The 26071-nt window shown below is 38.3% G+C and overlaps 2 protein-coding genes across 2 annotated transcripts in view; one reads left to right on the plus strand and one right to left on the minus strand.

Annotated features, from left to right (window-relative positions):
* Positions 1-200: 200 nt before the first annotated feature.
* Positions 201-5342, plus strand: GNG10 (guanine nucleotide binding protein (G protein), gamma 10). The gene is made up of 3 exons (XM_010578183.1): positions 201-281; positions 3289-3420; positions 5169-5342. Exons 1-2 carry the CDS (start codon positions 201-203, stop codon positions 3412-3414), a joined length of 207 nt encoding a protein of 68 aa, XP_010576485.1. The 3' UTR covers positions 3415-3420; positions 5169-5342.
* A 4714-nt stretch (positions 5343-10056) lies between these two features.
* The window catches only part of LOC104838445 (chromosome unknown open reading frame, human C9orf84), a 46484-nt gene continuing 30469 nt past the window's right edge, over positions 10057-26071 (minus strand). The window contains exons 15-26 of the mRNA XM_010578184.1: positions 25646-25718; positions 22649-22718; positions 21878-22056; positions 21212-21317; positions 19350-19461; positions 18236-18357; positions 17202-17295; positions 16062-16193; positions 14564-14713; positions 13296-13467; positions 12520-13077; positions 10057-10157 (exon numbers count right to left, since the gene is read on the minus strand). Coding sequence (XP_010576486.1) covers positions 10057-10157; positions 12520-13077; positions 13296-13467; positions 14564-14713; positions 16062-16193; positions 17202-17295; positions 18236-18357; positions 19350-19461; positions 21212-21317; positions 21878-22056; positions 22649-22718; positions 25646-25718 — 1869 coding nt within the window. The remainder of the gene's footprint in view (positions 10158-12519; positions 13078-13295; positions 13468-14563; positions 14714-16061; positions 16194-17201; positions 17296-18235; positions 18358-19349; positions 19462-21211; positions 21318-21877; positions 22057-22648; positions 22719-25645; positions 25719-26071) is intronic.

A 26071-nucleotide genomic window follows, 5' to 3' on the forward strand; every position in this document is an offset into this window, starting at 1 on the left:
AGAAGCAGCCGCGGTCAGGCGCACGGCAGCGCCCCGTTCGCTCCGCGCAGGCGGGCGTGAGAATGGGGAGTCGACCCTCACAGCTGAGCCCCAGCCGCCCCCCCCGGCCCCGCTTCTGAGCGCCGGCAGGATTTGCAGGGAGAGGCGGTGTGTTTCTGCACCCGCTGACACGCTGGGGGAAGGCAGGCGATTTTCTACGCATGCATGAACCTCCTGCTGCCTGCGGATTTCCAGACAAAGACAAGCTCGTGCGGCGGCCCTGTCATCTGCCATCTCCTAAGGTTTGGGTTTGGTTGGGGTTTTTTTGCTCTGGCAGCTCGAATTCACCCATACAGATGCGGCCAAGACTGCCCTTGGCTCCCAGCAGGTGGGGGGGGTTGTGTGTGTGTGTCCACAACTGCTTTGCAAAAATGACTCTTTCCAGCCACGACACAGGCTGTGATGACGGTCAAATTAATTTGTATTCTGCGCTTTCCTCTTCAATTACCACCTCCATGCACTCGCCATTTTTCTCTGGCCTGTCACAAAACACCATCTTCCTCAGTCTGACAGAGTGCCAGTGTACTGAGCTGCAGGAACTTCGCTAATTGATTTAAAAATAATTTAGAATACCTTTTGCCACTATTCCTGCCCTGGGCTGCTGAAAATTTGAAGTGCTCATTCCAAGGTGAAGCTGCTATGGCTTTTGGACATCATCCTGATCAATTCATTAATGTTACTAAGTTTTATTAGTGAATACTGAATTGGAAGATGTTTCATTCACTAGAAGTGATTGTAAGCTTATCGCTGCAATGATGTGTGGGAATCTGTGAGAAACAGCACGATGCAGAGTAGAAGCGTAGGCTCTTGCGGCAAGAGGGATATTGTCTAATGCAGAAATGATTGACCAAACACTTCTGTTGCTTTATACCACCAGCAATAGCCTGGATCTCTGTTCCTGCTCATCTTGAGGCATATACCACCTCCCTGCTTTTTGGGGGGAGGGCGTGGAGGTGTTATAAAAAATACAGTTTGTAGTTTATTGGGGCTTACTTTGTGGCAGTAACATATCCTGAAGCTGGACTTCTCAAGGCTACATCTTTAATGTGGGTTTGCTTCACCTCCAGGAAGGTCTCCTGGTGAGACCTCCGTCTCACCTTTCTTGCAGCATTGTGCACAGCAGTCTTTTTCCAGGTCTGCTGTTCTAGGAACCTGTTCATGTCTTTTTGACAAGTGAAATGATGCATGATTAAAAATGTGTCTTATAAAAAGTTTCATCTGGATTTTTTGACATGCGGTGCAAAAACAGTGAGGAATATATTCACCTGGTAAAAAACCACCTGAATCAGTTTTAGCAGACACCGAGGAGAAAACATTGTTTTGGCTGCTTTGAATAGACAATGTGCTTTCAGACGGAAGCTGGATATGAAAGGATTTTTAAAAATACATCCCATACTACAAAGTTCCAGTGGCGATTTTGTTTACCCTGCCAGCTGAAAAAGCAGACAGGAACAATATTTTCAGAAAGAGGAAACCAAGTAGGAAAGAAGTACCCACACACATCTTGCATGCAGGCAGCTGCTGCAGGGAATGTGTTTGTCCTGTGATGAAATAATGGCAGAAACCCTTGTATTTTCTGTCTGAACTCGAGGAGTGAAGTATGTTATAGGGGCACAGGTAGGGCTACGAGTAGGCAGATCTGTCCTAGAACAACAGTCTGCTGCCATACAGATAATTCTCACATAGATACCAAAAATCAGGTTTTTATCTTTCCAGGAGCACCAGGATATTTGTAGGTCAGTATGTGTTGCAGAGTTCGGCAGCAAAGAGCCAGGAGACGCAGTGAGGAACTGCTAACTGTGCTATGCTCATAGGGCAAGCCGTGCCCTGAATGACTCTCTGCTCATTTTCCCAGGAAAAAGCTCCATGCACCCTTGGCCTGTTCAGTGTTGGCAAGTGGCACCCCTGCCTGATAGCCGTGTGGTGCATAGTCGGGTACCAGCAAGGGGTCAGGCACTGTGGTTAAGGGAAGGGTGCTAATGCTGCGGGGGGGTCCAACGAGTTGGGCAGAGTGGGAGACCTTTGCAGCCTCCAGAAAAAGGTTCTCCTCAAGGAAGGGAGGAGTGGCAGAGCCCATTGACTAGCAGGGATCCTTGCTGTGGATGCTTCTCCCGGAACTCCCCTCAAGAGAACATGGGAGCCTGTGGGAAAGTGCTTCTCTTAACAACTCCCTGAAATGCTGACAGCTGCCAGGTAAATTCGGGCAGTTACCAGGACGAGCATCCTGGAGGAGAGTTGGGAGGTGGTGAACAGGACAGCAGTGAAATAGCAAACAAAAGTATGCACTAGGCCAGATTTCCCACGCACTTCCAGATGCTGTTAGATGGGATGGCCCAGAACCAAAATCCCATCAGGGCTCCTGGGTGGCCCCTTCAATCCGGAGGCTGGGAAGCGTGAATCGTCCTCTGGGTATTGTCTCGTCCCTCCGCTGGCAACGCTGCAAAGTTTTGTAGGAAGAAAAATCAGTATTTCAGGAGTCCTGTAATGAAGGCAGAGGTGAAGTCAGAGGGGAACTTGTATTCCCACCAGTACGCTCAGTATTTCCTTTTATAAAAAATGTAGCAGATGGCATGGATTTTGACAGTTCCCTGCAGCTGTTTCCAAAGCATGTCTGAGAAATTGGGAATTCCCCTATGTTTTCCTGCAAAAATACAGGCACATGACTGACGTGCTGTCTGCAGGGAGAGCAGGTGAGTTCAGTGCTGGAGGCACCTTGCCTTTGGGTTCCTGGGCTTGTTCTGCAGCTCTGGACTGCCCTCTCTGGGGGCCAGAGCGTGGATTTGAAGCTCTCACTTCACTGCCAGGGGAAGGTGGCAATTTGCACTTAAAAGCTTTTCATCCTCATCTTTTTGCTTTCATTCCTTGTCATGCTCTGTTTGGAGATGAAAATCCTCTTTATAAATTATCTGAGGATACAAGTTCAAATATAAACCAGAAAACAGTACAGTAGATTGGAAAATACTGTGGTCACGGCCCTGCGCAGTTTAATGAGGACAAATTCCATCGCACTTGCACCTCAGTCCTCTACACTTCTCTGGCTCATCACTGGCATAGTATTTCATGCATGTTTCATTGGAGCTTTGTAAATGTGCATCTGTGCTGATTTACTTGGTGTTTTAGAATCCAAGAGCTGACTTGGCTGCTCTCCAGCTGTGTTTGATAATGGTTCTTCAAGAGGAAATGCCTAATAGATGCTTGTGAATGAATTAGTTTCCTTTCTGGATTTGTTTTTCTTTTTCCTTTACACAGGTCTCTCAGGCAGCTGCAGAACTCCAGCAGTACTGTATGCAGAATGCCTGCAAAGATGCCTTGCTTGTTGGGGTTCCTGCAGGGAGCAATCCCTTTCGAGAACCCCGATCCTGTGCTCTGCTCTGAAATCAGGTAATAAAGTCACAGATACCACGACAACAACTCTAATTTGAAACTGAAGGGCAGATGGTGATAGTTGTTTGAATGTCAAGTTCTTGGTAGTTCACCACTTCCCCACTGGCTCTACAAATTGTTTTCTGTTTCTTTTAGGTATGGCAATTGAAGCATGTCTCTTTCCTACGGCTCTTTCTACGGGTGTTTTGTTTATGAGTTGGGGGTTTTTTTGTTTGTTTGGGGTTTTTTTTTGTGTTTGAGCAGTTCTAGGGTCATTAGCAGCATCCAAAATAATAAAAACTGTCGGTGACACACAGCTGTGTTTGACACAGCCAGCCATAAAAAACAGTCAGGTACCCGGCTTGAAGAAGTAAGACAAAGCTGAGGCAGCTGCATGTGCTCTGATGACTAGCTCACAGCTTAAGAAAAACCTTGTTAAAATACATCTTTTCTTAAATGTCATAGTGCAGTTCATTCGGCTGTGTCTCTCCTCAGGCTCCTTCTGGTGTTAATGTTGGTACGGCACCAAAAGCGGTGGAAGCAGAGAGGAGCTGAGGCAACTTGTAATCACATCCTTTGTAAGGTTTTTCAGCACAGGTCTAAAGAATGAGATACTCCCTAAGCTCTGTCTGCCTTAGCACACTGGGTTGCTTGTACCTGCGTTAACACCTGCAGGGTGGGTGGGTGACCTTCCAGCCTTTGCAAATCTTCGGGATCCAATTCCGTGATGCCCACTCTTGTCTCTCCCATCTGTCACACAGATACCAGTGATTGCAGCAGGAGAAAGAATGGCCATGTGTGCGTGCTAGCAGTCTTGGGCAGGAACACACCATATCTTTTGTTGGAAAAGCTCATTTCTTCTGCATGACAAACATACATGGAAGTAGGATATTCAGAAGGGGTTACTCTTCTTTAAAAGAAAAAATAAAAATAGTTCTTGCTGAAGAGCTGAAAAAATTACAGAGTGGAACAACCACTGAATTCTGTTCTTTCTTTGAGAGTGCTATCAAAGTGAAAATGAATGTTTTCTTTAAGGGCAGAATTTAGACTAGAACATAAAGTCATTGTAAAATCTTGCCCTTTCTACTGCCAGGGTTCCCACGCTTGCAGTTGTGCTTGTGCCTCATCAATAGCACGGGTTTGATTGTTGCTGCATAGGTTTAACAAAACAGGATTGAATTTGAAGAGAGAGAACAACTGAGCATGAGATGCTCTTCTCAAAAAACTTGGGGGGACACGGGGGGGACAAGCAGAAGATTTTTCTCAGTGTAGGTGCTAACCTTAATTCTTCCTGCAAATAAGACAAAATTGATAGTGGCTGTTGAATATGTTGTTTTGTTATTGAAGCAGCCTTTCTACTTTTTCTTTCTTGTGTCTCTGTGTGTGTATGCATGTATTTCTAGGATTCAAGTCTGACTACATCATCCAGACAGGATACAAAATACTTTCTCAAACAAGTTTGATGGTGAATTGATGATACTTTTAGAAATGTATAGCTCAGCCCAGGATGTCATTTAGTCATCTTTTGCTGATAGATCAGTTATCTAGTTTATTATTATTTAGTTATCTTAGGATCATAGAAAATGAAAGCGAAGTCAAAAAGCCAATTAAAAATTCTTATAATATTGAAGGATGCCAACATCCAACAAAGGAAAGTGGTTATTCAGTTTTTCTGGGTGCAAAGGAGCTTTTGTGTTACAATTTGTAAGAGAAATGTGTCAGGTTAGGAAGACAGCATTTAATAAACCTTTTTTTTCCTCTTACAGGGAAGGTCACTGGAGAGTTGCCTTCAAGCCTGACATGAATAACAACTGCCTTTCCTTCACAAGAGAAGTCTCTCTCTGTGTCCTAACTTTTGTGTGTCTAAAACAATGTCCTAAATATTTATCTGTTTGTTCTCGTGTATCCGTATTTCACTCTCTTTTGCTAATGTTCTTAAAGTTTTTTAATGTAACCCTTATTCTTTTCATAATAGCCACCATTGTTACTACACTATGCTAACTATACATGTATCACCTGAGAAGTTTACATTTTAGAAAAGAAAAACATGAATTTTTACCAAATCATATATGCCTATCTTGGTAAACTGTTACACCAGAATGATAGCAAAAGCTATTTGTATTTTCCAAAATAAAACATCCAAAAAGTGAACCGTTGAAGTATAAAACTAAATACAGTTATACTGAAGTAATATTCTTGGGGTGAATTTTGCTTCCATTAGCAAGACCTGGAACCAAGTACAGTATTTTTCAAATGTATCTAACTCCATAAATGATACATATTAGAAACTGCTGGACACAATGTGTAGCACAGGCTTGATTCCTAAGGTGTGTTTCTTGCAAAACTTCTAATCTGTAATACTTCCCCTAATTTGTATTTGTAAAGGTACTGCCATGGTGGAATTTCCTTGATGTGTTTAAAATGTGACCAAACAGACACTAAAATCCATGAACACCAAAAGATAGTTGCATGCATAATTGTCAAGGTTTTTAATACACAAAACTTACTAAAATGTGCTTGGTCATTTGCCTTCAGTTTTTTATAGAGCACTTGTACAAGGACAACTAACTTTTTAAATAGTTTTTTAATTTTGTCTACTTTCTATTATTTGTATTCATCTTTTAGAAGTTTTGAAATAAAATTCCTTTCCCTACCGGCTTTGAACTCATTGTTTGATTGTAATGAAGAGCAGATATTGTAATGAAGAAGATACTTTGACTTTGCAGTGGGAGGGGAGGCCTCAAGCTATTTGTCTTTTTGGGAAGAGAAGGTTGCTGTTTATCAGGCTCACATATACATTTTGAAACTATAAGGAAGAAGTTTGCAATCTGACTATTTAATTTTCATTAATGTTAACTGAAACGGTGCAATGAGTGTCCTCTGGGCAGTTCAGTCTTTGTCAAAAGATTTTCAGGCTTGCTGTCCTGCAGGAAGACACTGAAATGGGAGTCGTAATACTGCCAGTATGTATTGTGCCTCTAAATACAGAAAAGAACGTCCTTCCTTACGCTCTGGCTTCCTTTCATTGTAGGCTATTTGAATATGGCAGTTTTTCTCTTAGTACTCGACACATGCACACACTGTGGAAGTCTAGAGGAAGTGTAGTTATTCTTACTTGCACAGAGGTGATCAGAGGCTCAGACTGAGGTCAAAATGCTCAAGTCAGGGAAGGAAGGGGAGGGATGTGAGTATGCATCAAATGTCTTTGAACAGCCAGCATCTGCCTGCTGGCCATTGCCTCCCAGGCAAGCCCATCGTATTTCTTTTACCTCCCACAATAAAGCCTCCCCCCCAGCCCCGCATCTGTTTCTTTCTGCAGTCCCCACTGCTGCATACGTTTTCCTGCTCAGTGTCCCCACTTGGAGCTTGGGTTCTGGAGTGGCTGCTGAGCTGGCATAAGGAGCTGCCAAATTACAGTGTGCAGGAGACAGCAGCTGCTGCTGGCCAGCCAGTCAGTCAGCTGCTGTTGTCTCTTGGCCGCCCTGCCCAGCTCCATGTGGCATCTTTCGTCTGGAGCACCACGGTCAACACGTGCCAGAGGAGCAGCGCTGTGAGCGTACTGCAGGTCCTGACTTCATCCACGTCTTGCGCTAGCTGCGGATAGAAAGACCTGTCCAGCAGTTGTGAGATGGATTGGGAGCACTCCACCCTGGTGTTCCTGCGAGCGTGGTGGTTATTCTGCAGTCTCACGGGAGGAGGACACGGATTCCAGTCTCTTCGGAGGAGTGTGCTTGCCGCAGCCCTTTGCTCTCCGGGCAGCACGCAGCTGAGCTGCTGGGTTATGAGGGGGGGGGGGGGGTGACAGCAGTGCCACCTCTGCCCTCCCATGGCATGGTCTGTGACAAAAGTTGGGTGTCAGAATGAGCTCCAGAATGGGGTAGGTTGGCGTTGAGGGTCTTGGGTGCCTGTGGGGAGTCAGTTTTACAAAGTGCGACACTGCTGGTTATTTTGTGTCGGCTAAATGAAGCAGCCTCCGTCTCAGCAGCTCAGCTTTTGCAGGTTCCTAACCAGGGAACCTGACCAACGAGCCTGGGCAGATGTCTGCTTCTGTAGGCAACAGAACAGGTTGTCTCTTACCTGGCCAGTCAACAGGACAATGTCTTGTTTCCAGCTGCAGGTGTACCTGGGTTTGCACTGCTTTGCTGAACTGAGGATTGGGATGGCTTAGACAGGAACAAGCATCGCATTTTGCTACCCCTGCTCCAACAGGTATAATCTGCAGTGGGTGGACAATTGTGGACAGCAATGTCTTAGCTTTCTTTACCAAAGACCATCCAAGAGGGCTGTCTGATGAGGTCTCAACTGCACAGAGGCCTTCATACCAGTCTTATGGCTGCAGGTCCCGCAGGATACCCAGGGTAAAGCAAATTAAGTGAGTGCACACGTCTGTATGCTGCATGCCTCACAAGAGCCACCAGGCCCCCTTTATCTCACTGTCAATCTCTCTCAGTCCACGAGCAAGGCTCTTCTTCATCTACAGGTGCCACCCGCCTGGTCACTAAGCAGTTTACAAATTTGATCCAAGAACTGAGTGTCTCTACCCGCTGATGGAAGACTGGCGATTAGTTTTTGTATTGCATCTTTTTGTCTGAGAATTAGTTGCTTCCTAATTCTTCTTAGTCATAGATGATTTGGGGGGGGGAAGTGCATCTTTATAGTGCAATACTAATTTTCCTCCACATTACACAGATGGGAGGAGGTGGGGAGAACGTCACATGTGATAAATTTGTCAATGTGTACATATCTGTAAGAGATTGAGAGTCATAAAGAAATACAGTAAAAAAACAACTGGTCATTGCAAGCCCTTTTCCTCATTTCCCACTAGGTTGCCAGTAACTAACTGTACGCTGGTATTTTTTCTACCTAATGGAAACTTAATGCAGACAGCACTTGAATTTTCTTTACTTATTTAACACAGGCAACATGCTTTTGTTTTTCACATGATCTATAAATTACCAGAACTAGTCTTCCATGACTATTCAAGTGAAAGTTCTGGTGTCAGGCTTTGCCTGTGGCAAAGGAGGACAGAAATACATAGCTTGGCAGTGGCAGCTCTAATTTTCTCCACTGTGGTCACCTGTGACTGAGACTTCGTAGAGCCGCACTATTAGAAGAACAGACTCCTGGGCCTGGCAATCTGGGAGACAGTTCTGAAAAACAGAGCCAAACCCATGCATCATGCAAAGACATGGAAAATGGTTAGGTCAAGTGACCACAAAAGTGGGCCAGAAATAGTAAGCAGACTGCATTTTTTATTTAAGTCTTTCTCTTATTCTGGGCAAAACAGGGAAATGCTGACTTGTTTGCAAGTCTACTAAAAGTGTTTTTTATGTTACATTTGAAAGGTGTTTTCTGAAGTTTTGAAAAAAATTTGGGGATATTACTGTGAACTAAAATTGTTGTTAGTGCTGTCATCACAGCTTTTAGGAATTGTCAACTAAAAATCAGCACTTTATTTTCTCTGAGAGACCAACGCTTTCTCCCCTAAGTGCTGTTTTTATTTATCCATATAGTGAATATGCACTTAATGAAGGCTGAACATCTAGAAAGTATTTTACTGCAAGCACAAACCATAAACTTGAGGTTTGGGTTTTTTTTTTCCTTTCTGTTATTGCATCAAACTTAAGAAGATTTGTGAGTTTGAAAACTGACTCATCTCAGCTGAAGGCCACTGAACAGCCACCAACATTCTGGAGCTGGCAGGCATGCCTGTACAAACCGTGTATGCATTCCTGCAGCAGAATGGAGTTACTGCCTACCATTGCTCCCAGTCTATCACCACTCCCAGTGAAACATACTTCCAGTTTCATTGCCAAATCTTTTGATGTAAAGTGAGGTTTCGGGTACTATTCTATCCTCTCACTTCAGCAGCTTGCAATTGAGATGCCTTTTTCTAAAAATTTTTTTTAATCTCTTACCACTTCCAGCTGTAGCCTGCAATATCTGGCACTGCCTCCCAGATGACTCTCACCTCCCTACCCACTGATGCACTGTAGCAGGCTGAAAAATGTGGATGCCAACAAATGGCCTCCACCGGATTATGCAGAGAGCTAGGGTCACAACTTAGCCCTCTGAATCAAATCTATTAGAATCCTAAATTTCACCATGTCTTTCACATGTCGTCCATAAAGCAATTAGGTTGTTTCTGTAGCTTGATCATGATTAAAGGCAGTTCAGGAACTCATCACATGGTTTCTAAAGGAGCTGTCAGAAGGCAAGAAGTGGAACTGAGCCAAAGGCACAAACACAAAGGGTCACAGCTGTAAGTGCAAGAAAACACTATGATTTTATGAGCAGCCTTGAGATTCTGGCATCTTTAAGTTTGGAAAGCTGCATGCTCAGGGAGAAGATATGAGGACTATGAGCTCCAGTATCTGTCTTTTTAAATTCATATTTTATTTTTTGTATAAAGAGTGATAAAGTACTTTTATGTCACCCATGAGAACAAACAGAGAAGCAGTAATTCTCCAGGTTCAAGGAATTAGTTTGTTTAGTGAAATTTTTAAAACATACAAAAGAATCTTGAATTAGTAAGGATTCCAAAACCCTAATTTCTCTCTAAAAATGAACAACAACAAAAAAATTAATCTATTTCCCTTCAAGGAGTTTAATAATTCAAAAAAAGTATGTGTAGTATGCAAATCCCCATTCCATTCAAAATAATTTAAGTCGTGTTTGTCCATCTCTTCTTCCAGGGACTCTTTCATATGTCAATCTCCTTTTTTTGAACTTTGGTGCTTCTGCAAATTGTGGATCTGGAAAAGAAGTGGAAAGAAAATATATGTGTGATGAACTACAAATACAACATGCATGCAGACTTAACTATGTGTTTCTCAAATGCAGTAACAGACTTTAGCTTTAACAAGTATGCTCTGTATGAAAAGTATCAATTGCCATAAAATTAAATGTGTACAGATTAATATTAACTACTACTTACTACTACTGATCAGTCCTATGCATATTATCCTGTAATAATAATACAGGACTTTACACAAAATAAATACATCAACCTGCACTATGCTTAACCACTGTATTTCAGTAAAGATTTTAATGCTTATTTCTGTTTCATTAATATTACACTCAGTATTATTCAGTACATTGTGAAAGTTCTTTTTAGAGACATGTTCATGTTTCTAAGTTGTTTAAAAAAGCTACTTGTGTTCTTAAGATTCAAGGATTTTTACAATAAAATATTTGCGTAGTTACTTATTCAAAATAAGCTGCTGTAAGAAAATTCTGTTTAGTCCTTACAAAAAGTATCATCAGAAAATTTTAACACTGACCTAAGGATTTAATCTGTTCCAGTGGAAATAATGGCTTGGCATATTAGCATTAATTGTTTGTGGTTTAATGAAAGTTTGATCTAAAGCCCGAAGAAATCCCTAGGGGTTCCTAACGTGTCTTCTTAACTTGGCTTTGTACACATTTCTTAAACTTAGGATTTCACATTTCTTAGATTTGGGACTTCAGAAGGCTTTCACTGTATTAAGATGGTTTTTTGCATTAGCATTCACAACTATCTAGTATACTTATTTTTCCACTAGCTAGTGAATAATAAAGTAAAATAAGTCTATTCTTCCAAAATCTAAACCAAAAATACATTTTCCTTTTTTTTTGATTTTTTGAATTTAAGTATACCTTTGCCCTAGTGGGCAGGAATAATACAGAAAGCTCATCAGTTGGACATCAGAGTGTTTTCAGAATACTGTAAAATGTGGTACCAGAAGAATCTGCCCTGATCTCTACTGAAACTGTTGCATTTAGAATTTTATACTATCAGTGCCAGTTACAGGTTAGTGTTAACTACCCAGCAATACTCCAGGTCTCAGTTTTGATCCCAATGGAGAGGCAACAGGTCTGTTCAGAGTTTCTGTATGAACATTTTAATTTACATAGGCTGAAAATTAAAAGCAGTTCACCATATCCAATTAACTTTTCCTCTCTTTACTTCCATAATTGCCTTAAGCAGCCTATGAAACAATGATATCAATTAGTTACTTGTGTTTTCATGAATGAGTCTGATCTAATTAGTGAAAGCATTTTAATGCTGTGCTGACCTTGCTGTACCACCAAGAGCTTTAACAACAGGCAGCAACAGAGAAAACATAAATTAAATCATCTGTACTTGGAGTTAGGCACTTTATTTAAGAAGCTTAACCTTGGATTTTTAAAGAATGTGGCACCTCACCTATAGAGAAGCAGCAGAATTTAAAAAATATTGCAATATATGATACAGCAATACTTAGTCTGACAGGGACTGGTGATGGTTTCTTACTTTTAAGACTCCATGGATACATATTATGACTTATCAAAAAACGGTCTCAAGCTAACTATATTTGAGAAAGTAAACCATGGATAAGAAAACTACAAAAAAAGAGAAGCCTGAAGATTTTACATAAGGACTGTACACATCTTCAGGGTAAACAAAGTTTTGAACTACACACTATACTGTCTATTTGAAGAAATACACTTTGGAATGATTCAAGATGGAGAGTTTAGCCCTGGAGACATTAGCTAAAAAAAATATTCCAAGAATAAGGGCACTGTATGAAACAAACTTAGAAAGTTGTCAGAGTGAAATTCTTTCTCCATTAACACTAACAGCACAACACTACTATTAGTAGTATCTAAATTTCACTCTCTGAATTTGCTGAATCTACTTTTTGTCCTGTAGAGAAAATACTTTCTAGTCTTTTCTTCTCCCTTTTGTCCAAACCTATGTTTATAAAATAATCTTTCCCATAACTTTAAAAATAATTCTAGCATGTTTATATTATGCACATTTCAGGCACTGTCAAAGACAGAAGAGGCTGAAGCTTACAGTATTGGAGAACTATACTTTTCAATATTTTACCAAGGAAAAATAATGGCAGTAACACTTTTTTTTTAAAAAATATATTCTTTATGCTCAAAAGAGAAAATAAATGTTTAGGAACATCTTATCACAGAAGAAATATATATGCAAGTAAGTTTTTAGTAAAGGAAATATGCAACTGTTTGGTTGGATTGAATTTAACAACTATTGGAAGAAAACACAAAATCTAGGCTTACAGATAATCCTGTTTCCAGTTGAGCTACAAAGAGTATTTTAGCAAATTCTGCTTGCTTTGGACATACCTGTTCTATTTTTTTCTTTTGTCCATAAGAATGGTGGACTTTGTTTTCTCTTTCTTCCAGATTCTCTACCTATTTGGTGAAAATTCATACTTTGAAGCTCATCTGGGTCAACAAAGAAATGAGAGAGAAAACCACCAGATGCAAATGAATCACATGGGCCCCTGGATGAAAAGTCATTCCATGGGGTCTGGTCAATCAGAATTTCTGGGCTCTTAACTTTTGTGCCTCTAAATTCTTCTAGAAAACTCTTATAGCTCTCCTGAGGTGCATAGTCACTGAAAGTTACAAAGAAATCCTCATTTTCAGAGTTTTTGGAAAAATGATCAGGGATACAGTGTGTCCTGAAAGGCTGTCTTTGAACATGAAGAGAATTCATAACATCTAGATCAGCAAAATCTATACAGTCCTTTGGCACAACAAAGAAATGCTGCTTCCTCCCTGTAATTACTTCTGAACAACATGATTTCTTTTCTGTATGGCTTCTAAGATCAGAGTCAAGCAAATCCTGATGATGATTCAATGGAGGAATTATGGCTTCAGAATCCATGTGAGATGTTCCTGGTAGAGAAAAATTCGAACCATTCTGTTTGGAGAATGAAAAATTAGCTCATTTCTCTATATTTTACAGAAAACCAAGATGCCATTGAGCACTTTGATTGCAGTCTGTCTCCTCAGAATAACTGACCTCTGTATGATTAGAAGATAAAATTCTAATATAGTCAGATTTTCACTTGGTTTGAAAGGAGACACATTTTCCTACTAATTCAAGATACTACCTGTGCTGTTTTGTGCCTTACCAAGCAGCTCTAAAGACTGATGACTTTGTTTATAATCTGGATAGAATGTGTTGAAGCTACTCCAGTTTTCTGGGGGTGATGCACCTTTCACTGCTGTTTCTAGTGGAGCAGCAGCATTTAGGCTGTATGAATATGTCATGTCACTAAAATGCTGAAACAAAAAAAAAAAAGATACTTAAGGAACATTTATAGTACATGTCTACACTGTCAGATATGAAAAGTGAAACTATTTGTTAAGATTCTAAGATGTACAACTTTTTTTACTGGAAAGAAAAAAGACTTACCAATACAGAAGGAGAGGCATGTACAGTAGACAACATGCCTTCTGCCTTAAATCTATAAACAGAGTAAATAATAGCCTGTCTCTTGAAACACAGGAAAATCAATACCTTAAAATACTTTATTAACTTTCATTAGTCCAGGACTGTAGGAAGTAGTGTCTGCAATGGATTGGCGCATATCATACATCACAGAGGAATTAAACTGATGAGATCTTTTTCTGTTTTTCAGTCAGTAAACATGGCTTTACACATACGCAGTTATTACACTAACATGCACAAGTTGATATTCAGTGCCCAAGCACCTGTTCACTTGCTCCTTCACCTTAACTGAATGCTTCTGATGTGGAAGTTTACCCTCCCATTTTCCTGACTGATTAAAGCTGTGCATTTTTTATCTAATTAGCTGACTATAATCAGTCTATAATTTTCCCAGACTTGGCCCAACTGAAACAGTAGGAGCAGACAATTCTAACTGCAGAGTGGACACTTTAGTGAATGGAATTCTTCATCTTAACCTCTAGGGCTCTTTCAAATACTTAGTACTATGAATGTATAAGTGGTGGGGTTATTACTGTGTAAGAAGATGGAAGGAAGGAAGGAAGGAAGGAAGGACAGACAGACAAAAGTCTTGGAAATACTTAATGGGAAAACATTTCTTACATTAGGGAAACATATAAGCTTGTATGCTGACACAATACTTGATATGATGAAGCTTGAAGAGGAAGCTGATCAAATGAGTATTATTTTCCCAGTTAAGGAAATGTTCTAGTCAAATTCACACAAACATAACGCTGACTTGACAAAATCTGCTGAGCATTAGCAGGCTCAACATTTTACATATGAATGATATGCTTTAGCATTTTTAAATATACCAGCAAATGTGTATGTAGCATCAGATTAAAAAACCCTGTATTACAGTGGTGCAAAAAGATCGATTGAAAAAGACATAAATTAATTTTGGCCAACCTTTAAAACTTTTTTTGGAACCTCTGGCAGAAGTTCCTGAAGTTGGTCAAAGCTTGCAAGAAACAACCTGTTCAGTGAAGATCCCTTCTTCAACATAAACTGAGCAACCAGAGGGTTGATACATGGAAAAGTAAGCAGGCATTTCTCTGTCTGGAAATTGAAATTATTTTGTTAGATTGATATCTGACAAACTTTTTCCCCCCTTTTTTCTGTTTCTACAGAATGTCATCCCTATGAATGGGTCATACAGTATGCAGTCATAGAAACAGTCATAGAGGTTTCAAACAGTGCACTTTTGTAGCCCAATGAAAACTTTTTTTTTTACTACAGATGTAACAGTGTATCATTTTTGCAAAAGAGTAAGTTCTGTGTAATAGTTTGTCAAAAAGCAAGCACAGTCTAAAGATACTGCTATTCTAAAGGATGAAACCAGTGAATCGTGTAAACTTGATTTGAAAACCCATTACCTGATTTACCATTTATTCTCCATTTTGAAGAGAATTACCTAAGTCAAGATAAACTGACAGAGCTGGTTTTGTTTTACAAAAGTTAAGTTTGTTAACAGCAATGGGACAGGTGCCAAAAGCAGGAGTTTCTAGGGGGAGGTTGAATGTCACACAGAGGGCAGCAAGTTGAGAGCTGTAGCATTTTAAGAATGTCAGCTTCTTCTTGACTTTCATAAAGCTCTGTCCTCAACAGATGCCAGGACATACCTTAACAGAGACAAAATACAGTCAATGGGTGCCCTTGGTTTTTTACCAGTATCCTTAATCTCAAAATTGGAAAACCTATAATCCAATATCCTATGCTTGAAAGGCCATGCCAATACCTGCTTTAAAATGCTTCTGAATTTTGCAAAAGCCAAAAAGGATCTTGGCTTTACAAGAGTTCAAAGCTTCCACATAAAACAAACAAATCCATATGTTTAATCTGAAAACCGTAACAAACAAGTTAAAAAACATCATATATTTGACTGTGATTGATGGACCTGTTCCAGCATATGTTGTAAATATCCAATACCAACTACTGCATGAAAAGTTAAACAAAGTTCTACTATCCTGTATTAAAGCAAGTCTGTAAGCAATGCCATTTTCAGTAATGGATCAGCACTGATGAATTTGGCTTCCCGCCCAAGTGAGCCATTGTATGTTTATCTTTTAAAATTTGGATACTTTTTTAAACTCTGTGCCTACAATTGTAGAACTGTACACATTAGTTGGCGGATGTGGAGGATAAACTTCTCTACTGGCTAATTGTGAAAGCATGGGGAAAGTCCAAGTTGCACCTAATTGGGCTGGCAAGGATGACGGAAACATTATATGTGTATGTGTGTGTATATATGCATATATATAAAAATAGGCATGTATGTATATTTATATATATAAAATAATGCTTATTTTAATAATATATTTTAAGACAACAACAAAAAAAGCCTAGAATTTTATGAGTCTGAGAAAAAGGAAGAAAACAGTGTAATTTAATGGAAAGATAAACAAACCTCAGACGGCAAAACAGAAAGCCAGGATTTGTCCAACCACTCATGAGGACTGATATTAGATGCCATGAAACTGTTGTCAGCAATCTGACGAATTACCAGTGCTGTCTCTTCAATCCCTGGCATAAGAACTACCTACAAGTGATACATAACATTTTTGGTTAAAACTTATACTAGGCAATGTCTTAATTTTCTACAGAAGTTAAATGGGAAATCTTAAAGGTGACCCTGAACACAACAGCTGGTAATGTGGAGTAATTAAACCTGATCCATGCTATCATGCGGAGGAACTCCAACCTCTGGCCACTAGCCTGGCCACAAAGTACACTCCTTATTTATGCAAATCCTATGTTGATCCTGTAGGTCTTCTATATGTGATCATGTTTTTACCTTATAAAACAGGTAATTCTGACATGCCTGATATAGCTTAAGAAGATGTGTAACACTTTGAAGGTGTAAGTAATTTCCATGTGAACTACACTGCTGCGTACATGGAATGAAAAAACTTTTGTCCTCTCTTTAACCTTCATTTAAGCAGATAATTTTGAAACAAATTTTAATATGCAAATAAGTAAAAAATTGCCTAAAAAGACGTTCCTTCACGCAAAAGAAATAAGTTACAGACATAGACTTGGTAAACCAAATTAAACTTTTGTCCAATTTTTTAATGTTGATTATTCTAGATACTGGATTTTCTTATTCATAATGAAAAAAGTTGATTTATCTTGCCACATTAAAAAAAAAAGCAAACTAGCCGACAGCAGAGAAAATTACACTTTCTTTTGTTCTACTACATTAGCAACATAATACTAATCTGAAACTTCAAATTACGACATAAGCAGGATTAATACATGTTCTAATAATTTATAAAATTAAAGGTACAATCTCATTTTTTGACTCATCATAAAAACACTACAGCTGCTATTTGCCTCTGATTCAACTTGTACTGGATTTAACACAGTCTTTTCACTGACTTCAGCAGTTAGATCACTGACTTCAGCAGCACTGAATTAAGCTCTTCTCTCTTATTTTAGTAATATTGAGCTATTTTATGTTTTTGATGTAGAATGCATACTTGATTAAGCACTTTAGAAATATCATACAGTGAAGATTAAAATGGAAAGGTTGTTACCAGAAAATTACCTTCACTTCAAAGTCTTCTGACTTCTGTGTAAGTTCAATTAGAGTGGCATAAATTAAGACAAGGTTAAGCAGAGTATCTCCCCTGAGACTGTACCTATAAAACAGTGCCATTGGACCATTAATATTTAATATGCACATGAAATAATTCCAAAACTTTTGTTCCATGTGTTAATAAATGTCTGTTTCATTTCCTGGAATTCAGAATGCTAGCACAGTTTGAGCATTAGAAAGGAGAACTAGGACACATTAAGTGACTGAGTGCTGAAGGATGCACTGTGAGGAAGAAAATGGAGTCAGCCCACAGCAAAGCAAGCCTGGCCTGAAGCAAAAGGACTGGATCAGGGTCAGTCACTGGAGAAAAATCATACAGAGAGGAAAGGTGGTGCATGGAAAATTTACCACTTGTTCATGGAAAAAAATCTTACAATAGGTAATAAAGGAATGCTTGTGAACTATATCAACAAAAGCTGTGCTTCCATAGCAAAAGAACTGCTGATGAATTGGAAGAACATTTGAAGAATGTCTCCCTGTTGCAAATGATATACAGTGATGCTAACACAGTAATTCATAACTACGTATTTGTAGGGGTTAATTTACAGGTGTAAAGAATAATTCCACTGGTTAATATCCTTAGTCTTGTGAAATTTCTGGACCTGTTGATTTGAAATACACCTCACATTAGCATTACCTGCCTCAAATCCTGTTATTTTATAACAACCATTTCTTTATCTCTTGTGTAAGAGAAAAAAGATCCTAACACATAAAAAACATCTTCGCTAACTTTTTTGGGGGTCTCCAGTAGTCACTGTTACTTCTACCATTCCACTGATTTTTTCAGTAGGAGCATGACAACACTGTAACTAAGGGAAAGTCAAAAGCAAACTAGAACCAATATTCATATTGTTCTAAGAGAAATGTGTTCCTACAGAGAAATTCAAAGAACAGAGAGTGTTAGCTTATTCTAATAAGCAGCTTCCTTTAATGGTAAGTTTATTTTAAAAATACCAAGGTAACAAAAGAATTTCATAACTTACTCTAAACTCAGTCTTTCTCTGGAATAGAAAACAATCCAACAGCATGTATATTGGAGCGATAATGCCATCAGCTTTGATAATACATTGTCACAGGATTTCTCATAATTCAGTTCTTCCATACTCTACCATAAAATTGATATAAAATGTAAAAATGAAATAAATATATTACTATGGCTGTCACAAGCTTTTAAGATGCATCGTAGTATTATACAGAAGTTAGATCAAGCATAAGTACAGCTAAATAATGTAGGTATTAAAGACATATCTGGGAGTCAGGAAAATTAGGATTCCCAACTTTTATTTTGTTTGATCTTTAAAAAGTTGATTCACTGCTTCATACCTCTTTTTCCCTCCTGTAGAAAGGAAACACTGCTACTAACTTTTTAGGATGTTCTTAAGATTTTTGAGAACTTTAATAATGCAAAATAGTATTATAAACCTCTGAGGGACTTACTTAACCTACACAAATCATATTATCCCTACCCTGAATATGTAAAGTACAAGACCGCTAACTGCAATAGCATTTGCAGTAGCATGCAGGAATGTCTGTGTTGTGCTTGCAATATTAATTGATTATTTGATTCTTTCTCTATCTTTCAGTAGCAGTTCTTCTACCTATAAAGTCATCTGTCTTGCTGCATACCAGAATTTAAATATTACTCTATTGTCTAAACTATTACTTTCTATTAAAAGTAGGACAAATTATTCTCTAGACTAATTCAGATAAGTATCTGAAATGGGAGGAATTAACATGCACACTGGTAAGAGAATATAGTCACAGATATATTTAATTGGTTATTACAATATTCCTTTATACAACCCTATTTTCAGGTATGCATCATTTAACTATATTTAATACAATCCAATTTCAGGTCAAATGTTACACTTCTGTGAATAAATGCAGGTACAGACATGAGAACATTTTAAAATAGTCAAACTGGCACAGATAGATAGAATTTTAGAGTTAATGAATTTGGAAATAATTTGTGTTGTGAAACAATGCATGAATTAAATATGACTACAAGGAGGAAAAGATACGTTAAAAATCTGCAGCTATGGCCTAGAAGTGACCCAGTGCATAACAGAATTTGGAGATACTAGTTTCATTTTGTACCTGCAAAAAGATAGCAGTACATTCATCTATTGTTAACACAACATATCGATCTGTACTTCCAAAGAGCCTTAACGAGTAACTACTGCTTCTTTCAACAAAGGCAATGCTGTACCTGAAGAAGTAAAATTATTTTATTAAATCTCAGTTATGTAAAATAATAAGATTTTCTTAAAGGAATGAATAACACATCTCAATGCAATTTTTTAAATTACACAGTCCTTTCATACATTGATCTTTCACAAATGCTCAAGTTCACTTTAGGACACATTTGAAGAATACACATCAATGAAGTAGTGACTTAATGAAATATAACTGGATTAATTCAATTATGTTGCTAACCTCACTGAATATAACCTTGACAGACAGCCTTTGAGCTTACAAAAAAAAAAGACGTAAAACAGATAAATCAAGAAAATATACTTAGATATTCCTTTTGAGTAATTAAATGTATATTGCATTTCTTTTCTTCCTTTCAGGATTGTGCAGCATAGGGAAAGCAAACTGAGTGAAAACTCCCTGACTGCCATTGGTATGACCCTAAATTTTTCTGAGTGAACAAGAACAGCCAGCAGCACAGTCTCCTGTTACCAGCTGTGTTAGCAAAGACTCATTGAATGAATATCACATGCTTAGGTCTGTCGGGAGGTCTTAGCTGACTAAGGGGGGAAGTTGAGAAGAGATGATTGTCACACTACTTGGCCTCATCTGTAGGAAACACAAGAGACCTAAACCTGAATCTGCCAGCAGTAAGTCCTCTAGAAACTTGTATGGACAGTGTATTCGAATATTAACAGGAAAGTGAACTATAAGCTTTTCTGAAACTATATAGCTCTTTGCACACCTATTAAATTACTTCATCAGTGCTAAAAGGAGCTAGTGAGAAAGTACCAAAAAACATTCCTGGCTGTTTAGCTTATGGCCAGGCTGAACAGAGAATTCAAACAGATGAGAGTTTAAAAGTACACGTCAAATTAAATGTTCAAATTTTAAATGTCAAACATATGATTTTTGTTTTTTTTATTGAACTGTAATTAGACACAGCTCAAAAAATGGCTTCACAGCTGACTCGATACAGCAAGGACCAAAACTGGCATGTCTCTTCAGCAACATGGTGAAATCAACCATCTGTATCTCTGGCACTACGGTTAAGAGATGCTGCTGCTCTGTCCCCTATTTCTTTCTTTTTTTTTCCTCTACATGATAAAAGGTACTTTTATCAGGTATTTATTACTGTGAAAACAAAATGCAAGAAAATTATGTCAAAGAAAATAATGCACATGTGCAATGATTTACAAACATGATTTTTTTTGTACAGGATAAAGAGTATTCAAAATTAAGTGAATATTAGATCCAAATTTTACAAATAAAGTAGTCTTGTTTTTAACTTAGCCTCTCCCAAAAGCTGTGATGCATCAGAAAATGAGACTGTTTCTCTGTTGCTGTTTTTTTAGCATAGCTCTGGTAGTTAAAAAACAAAAAATCTAAAGCAATTTTTATGAAGAATTAAATAAAAAGTCTTCCAAGCACCGAGAAGGACTAAAGCAAAAAATATTTTGGGGTAACATTCTGATTTTCAGGGAAAGTAGACAATTTAAAAAATTGTTTTGATTAAAAGTGCCAGTGCAAAATAAACAAATCATCCAATTCCATTCTGGTTGACATCTGTGTGAATCTATAGAATTAAGCTATCAACTTCAGCAGAAAAACTGTCTTCTTGTCTCTTAAAATGCTAATAGTGTAATTGCAGTAATGTACCTGATAGCCAAGTAGATGGCTACTACATGATATAGTAGGACAAGATGTATGTCCTGGAAAACTGAAAATAAATAGTAAATAAGATTAAATAGGTTACTTCCACTCACTTGGATTCCAAAAGCTGAAGAATATCTGGCATATTAAGAAGATCTTCAGTTGTCAGAAATACATATGGAATCTGTACCTCCAGAAGAAAGGAACCAGAGTGATTCCCTGAAACATTTTGTATACGTAAGATAATAGTTTCATAAGCAAAAAATTAAAGATACATTTAGGTATTTAAATAGACATATCTTTTTAAAATGCAGCTTTTATTCATCCCCATTAAAATGCTTCCATTGTATGTTTTTTTTCCCAAAATTAAACTCTTGTGAATCTCTTTGAAATTAAGCTTTAATTTATATTCCTTTAGATCTACACCAACATTCCCTTAGATGGATAGATACAGCTTGTAGTTTAGATCTACACCAACATTCCCTTAGATGGATGGATACAGCTTGTAGTAACTGTAAACAACCTGTGAACTTGGCACAAGTCTTTTATCAACCAACATTTACTACTACACCCTGGCCAAAACTAAGCTCACACCCTAAGAAAAACACCTTACTATCTTGCTGTATAGATAAATCAGCCCTGTTTGCTGGTCTGCCTTCACAATTTATTACTCATTCTCTTCTTCCACAGGCACATGAGTGCAACATTTTAGGGAACAGAAAATGCTTTCTTTTCATATGCCAGCCCAATTGTTTATTACAATTCTGGAGCGAACTTACTCACGCATATTGTTTCAGGGAGGATGGTTTTAAAAGTCATGTAAGTAACGTTCAGATTTTTGCACATATTTTTCCAGCAAGAGTTTTCAGAATAATCGTATTCCATTACTACTGAGAAGTGTGTCCAAGGGAAGTCAGCTCCAATTTGCTGATTATGTACAATAGCACAGGAATATCTACTAAGGCTTAAAAAACCAACAAAATATTAATAAAATTAAGTTCAGGTAGAATTACCCTCAGAACAAAATAAACACAGTTTTACTTTGAAGAATTACCACTGTTTAAAGTCTGTTTACAAAAAGACTTCCTGAATTTAAAACTGTAATTTCTTTAAAAATTAATTTAAAAATTAAAAGCTGTACTTTCTCCCCTCCAATTACCTACTTAAGTATTCATATTTTCCTGTCATGTCATAATTTGTCATTATTTCTCTTATGGCCTTTCCTCCCCACCTTTTTCTAAAGCATGCAAAACAAACACGTTTTTCTACACATTTTTCTAAACAAGTTTTCCTAAAACATGTAAAACAAAATAAAAAGTTAAAAACACACAATTGCGTGTTTTCTACAAGTTCCTCTGAGCCTCACAACTAACCATTTTACTAGAGTGTGGACAAAATTTGCCCCTCTCAAAATGAAGCTGTAGATCCATATTCTGAACTTTTTACTCCAGACTGGAAAGTCCCATGGAAATGAACAAAAGTAACAAAAGTTTCATTGATGTTAGTCCCAAGTAAAGACTTTGTTCTCAAAAATCAAGAATTTAACTTACTTGCTTATGATATCTTTATAACCTAAAATGGTTCCTTTTTTCTCAGAATCCAAATCCATAGCTTTTAAACCTGCATAAAAAGAATTAAAGCCTTAACCAAACAAACGAGCCTCTGTGGGTATGAATAAATGCACAGCAGTAAGCAGCAAATGTGGAACAACACAGGACATTAAAATTTTATGTACTACATTGTCTGTCTTAGATTAAGTCCTGCACAATTTCAGTTTGTATTGCACTGGTGGGTATAATGATTTAGAAACTTCCATTTTTGAACCCAAGAAAGAAGTAATGTGAACAAGTTTCATGTCTCACAAACTCAGAATCCAATTACCTTAAAATAAAAAATTAAAGGCTAGTGCAAAAGGAAGCATCTTTGCCTCTTTATCATTTAAATTCCTTTACACTTCCTGTATACTTCAAGTTTTACAAGTATGACTAGAAGACGTAGCTAAAAAGGGATCTTTGTATAACACAAATGCCTCTCTTCAAAAGTTTAGTTAGTTGGATTGACCTGTGTTTGCAACTAAGTCTTAAGATCTTAAAACAAATAAAATACTTTTCATTAAATATTATTATTAGTAAAAGCATTGTGAACAGGCCTCCTCCCTTTCAAAACATTCTAAAAGACAGGCTTTCTTCTTTTAAGAGCACAGGAAATTTAACTTTATTTTTAAAAGCAAAAGAACAATACAATACATGACACTGTTATAAGGTTCAAGCAAGAAGGAGCTACAAAAATAGGTTTTAAAAAGCAACATGAAAGGAATCAGTGGCTTCCTCTAAACATAAGTACAGGCTCAGACAACAATCTTCCTGAAACATGTTTCTTTCACCAGCTGAATCTGCGATGTTGAACAAGCTTGTACAAAAATTACAGGTAAAACAATGAATTCATGAAAGTGTTGTTTGTATCAGTGTGGGGCTGGGGTACTGGAAACAGTATTTTTTTTTCCTTGAGTTTAATAGATCGCTACAGTTTATGCTTACATATTTAGCAAATTAGCAAACAAGGTCAGCAACAGAGAGCTACAGGAAAGTATGATCTGTACCTAACTACTTTTTTAAGGTTTTATGCTAGGGAGCTTAGTTAAGACTTCTAAATTCTAACTGCTCTTAATAAGCTTGCAAGGAAGAAAACTTGTGACCACCTAATGTGACGGAAAAGGACTTAACTGCAAGGTTCAAGCAAATGACTTGAACTTCACTTGCAGACTTAACTGCAAGGTTCAAGTAAACGACTTGAACTTCACTCACAGACTTAACTGCAAGGTTCAAGCAAACAACTTATTTGAACTTCACTTACAGACTTAACACGCCACTATTGCAGGTTTTACAGATACAATGGAGGAATGCACTGTTGGGGTCAATTATATGAAACTTAGTTACTGGGCCTGAAAGTAGCTCATGGTTGCAAGAGCATTCCAAACGCGTTTAGAAGGCCTTGAACAGAATAAACAAGAAGACAGAAGAAGAAAGATCCCAATTAGAAAAACACAGGTGCACATTCCACGATAAAGGGAACTTGGCACAAACAACCTCAATTTGGCAGTTTATCTTGACCAATTAGACTGAGACAAGTTTCGCATGCTCTACTTAATATAGCCAATTATGTCCTATGTTTATGCGCGTGTACAGAGTGAGTATAACTAACTGTATCTTATGTTTATACGCGTGTACAGTGTTGATATAACCAATCACATTGTATGCTTGTGCGCGTGGACACCAAATGTTTGCATGCAGCAGCCAATCAAAGCTTCTAAGGAACTTAGAGAATTGTATAAGAATGATCAGCTAGGCTCAATAAACTGGCGACTTTAATCATCATATTGGTGTCCTGTCGTCCGGGCCCCGCATGGAATAACCCTAAACCCTACAATGCACTATTTTAATTTTTAAGGCAAGAGTAATACATTATTACAACAACAAGCGATTCACAGACAACCACAAACACATTTACAAACTTAAAGCATAAACAATATTCACTTACCCCTCCAGGTAAGGGCTCTCAATCCCAGGGAAGTTACCTTGACCAGTGTCCTGATCAAGGGGGGGAAGGGTTTCCTTCACAAGCCAACTGCATAGTTAGAGAAGTGGCTCCCCCCATTTCCAACCTGAATCTTAGAGTTTTTATCCCCTGACTTGTGGAATGGTGTGTATGACTATGTCTGAGTGGATTATGATATATGCCTAACTGGATTATGTATATCTGAGTGGAGTTTCCCCTTATCTTTCCTTCATTGGTCTGTGATTGTTTGAATACACAAGGTTGTCATTTGAAACTGAAGCTGAAACCCTCCAGTTTTGGGGTTTTTTTACCTTGCTTCCTCAGCAACTGAATAGTGGTTGGATTGAGACTCAGGGCATACTATTTGTTAAGGGATTTCAAGGGTCCGTTCAGGTTTTGGTTCTTTGAGTGGTGCAGCCACTGCCCTGTTTACTTTAGGGTTTATCAGACAACCCAGGGCTAAGCTGTCTACACCGCTCCCCATGAGTCGTCTCTGCAGAGAGACAGGGCCTCAAGGCAACCCAAGGCTGGGTCACTTTTGTAACCCCCCATGAGTTGCCTGTGTGCACTAGCCATGGTGAAACTCGTTTGTGAACGATAAGCCAGACAATCCACACACCACCGATCAGCTAAAAACAATGAGACAATCTGACCAAGACAACAGATGCAATTATAATTGGGCAATGGGCTGCCCACATCTCCTTAGTGTTCTGTTAAATAAATCTTTGACTTGACAGATGAACTATCATTCCCTTGCAGAACAGAAAACATCATACCAGAACTCTTAATCAGGGGAAAATAAAATTACAAGAAAGAAAAAAGGCTGATGTAAGAGCAAGGAAACAGAAAACAGTGAGAAAAGTGTATAGAAAGGTTCCTGATGAGGAGGAAAGAGAGAAACACCTGCAATAACCATACAAACAGGAATGCAGTGAAGCACAGAATAACAGCCACTTTTTCTTTCAAAAATACACATAAAAATAAATATTTACCTTCTACTCTAGATAAAGTGTGAATGAGGGCAGCTTTTTCTCTCTCAGAGTCCATCCTTATTATGACTAGTATCTGGAAGAAAGGTAAAAGAAGCTCTAGTACTGTAAAAAAATTGCTCTTTCAGCCTGCATACATCTTTCTTTCTCCTTTGCACAGAAAGCACAAGATTGACTAAGTAGGTGGCAAAAATGGAAACCTTGGAGTTTTCCAAAATGACAATCATAGAATCATAAAACATCTCAAGTTGGAAGGGACCTATAAGGATCATTGAGTCCAACTCCCTGCTCCTTGCAGGACTACCTAAAACTAAACCATATGACTAGGAGCGTTGTCCAGATGCTCCTTAAACTCTGACAGGCTTCGTGCTGTGACTGCTTCCCTGGGGAGCCTGTTCCAGTGACTGGCCACCCTCTCAGTGAAGAACA

Source organism: Haliaeetus leucocephalus, unplaced genomic scaffold (assembly GCF_000737465.1).
Source record: "Haliaeetus leucocephalus isolate CR32 unplaced genomic scaffold, Haliaeetus_leucocephalus-4.0 Scaffold605, whole genome shotgun sequence".
Classification (NCBI taxonomy): domain Eukaryota; kingdom Metazoa; phylum Chordata; class Aves; order Accipitriformes; family Accipitridae; genus Haliaeetus; species Haliaeetus leucocephalus.

Excerpts from the sequence above, each read along its gene's own strand:
- GNG10 (XM_010578183.1), top strand. The coding sequence starts at position 201 with ATGCATGAACCTCCTGCTGCCTGCGGATTTCCAGACAAAGACAAGCTC. Across the intron at positions 282-3,288 it reads GTCATCTGCCATCTCCTAAG|GTCTCTCAGGCAGCTGCAGA; the intron begins GTTTGGGTTTGG and ends TCCTTTACACAG.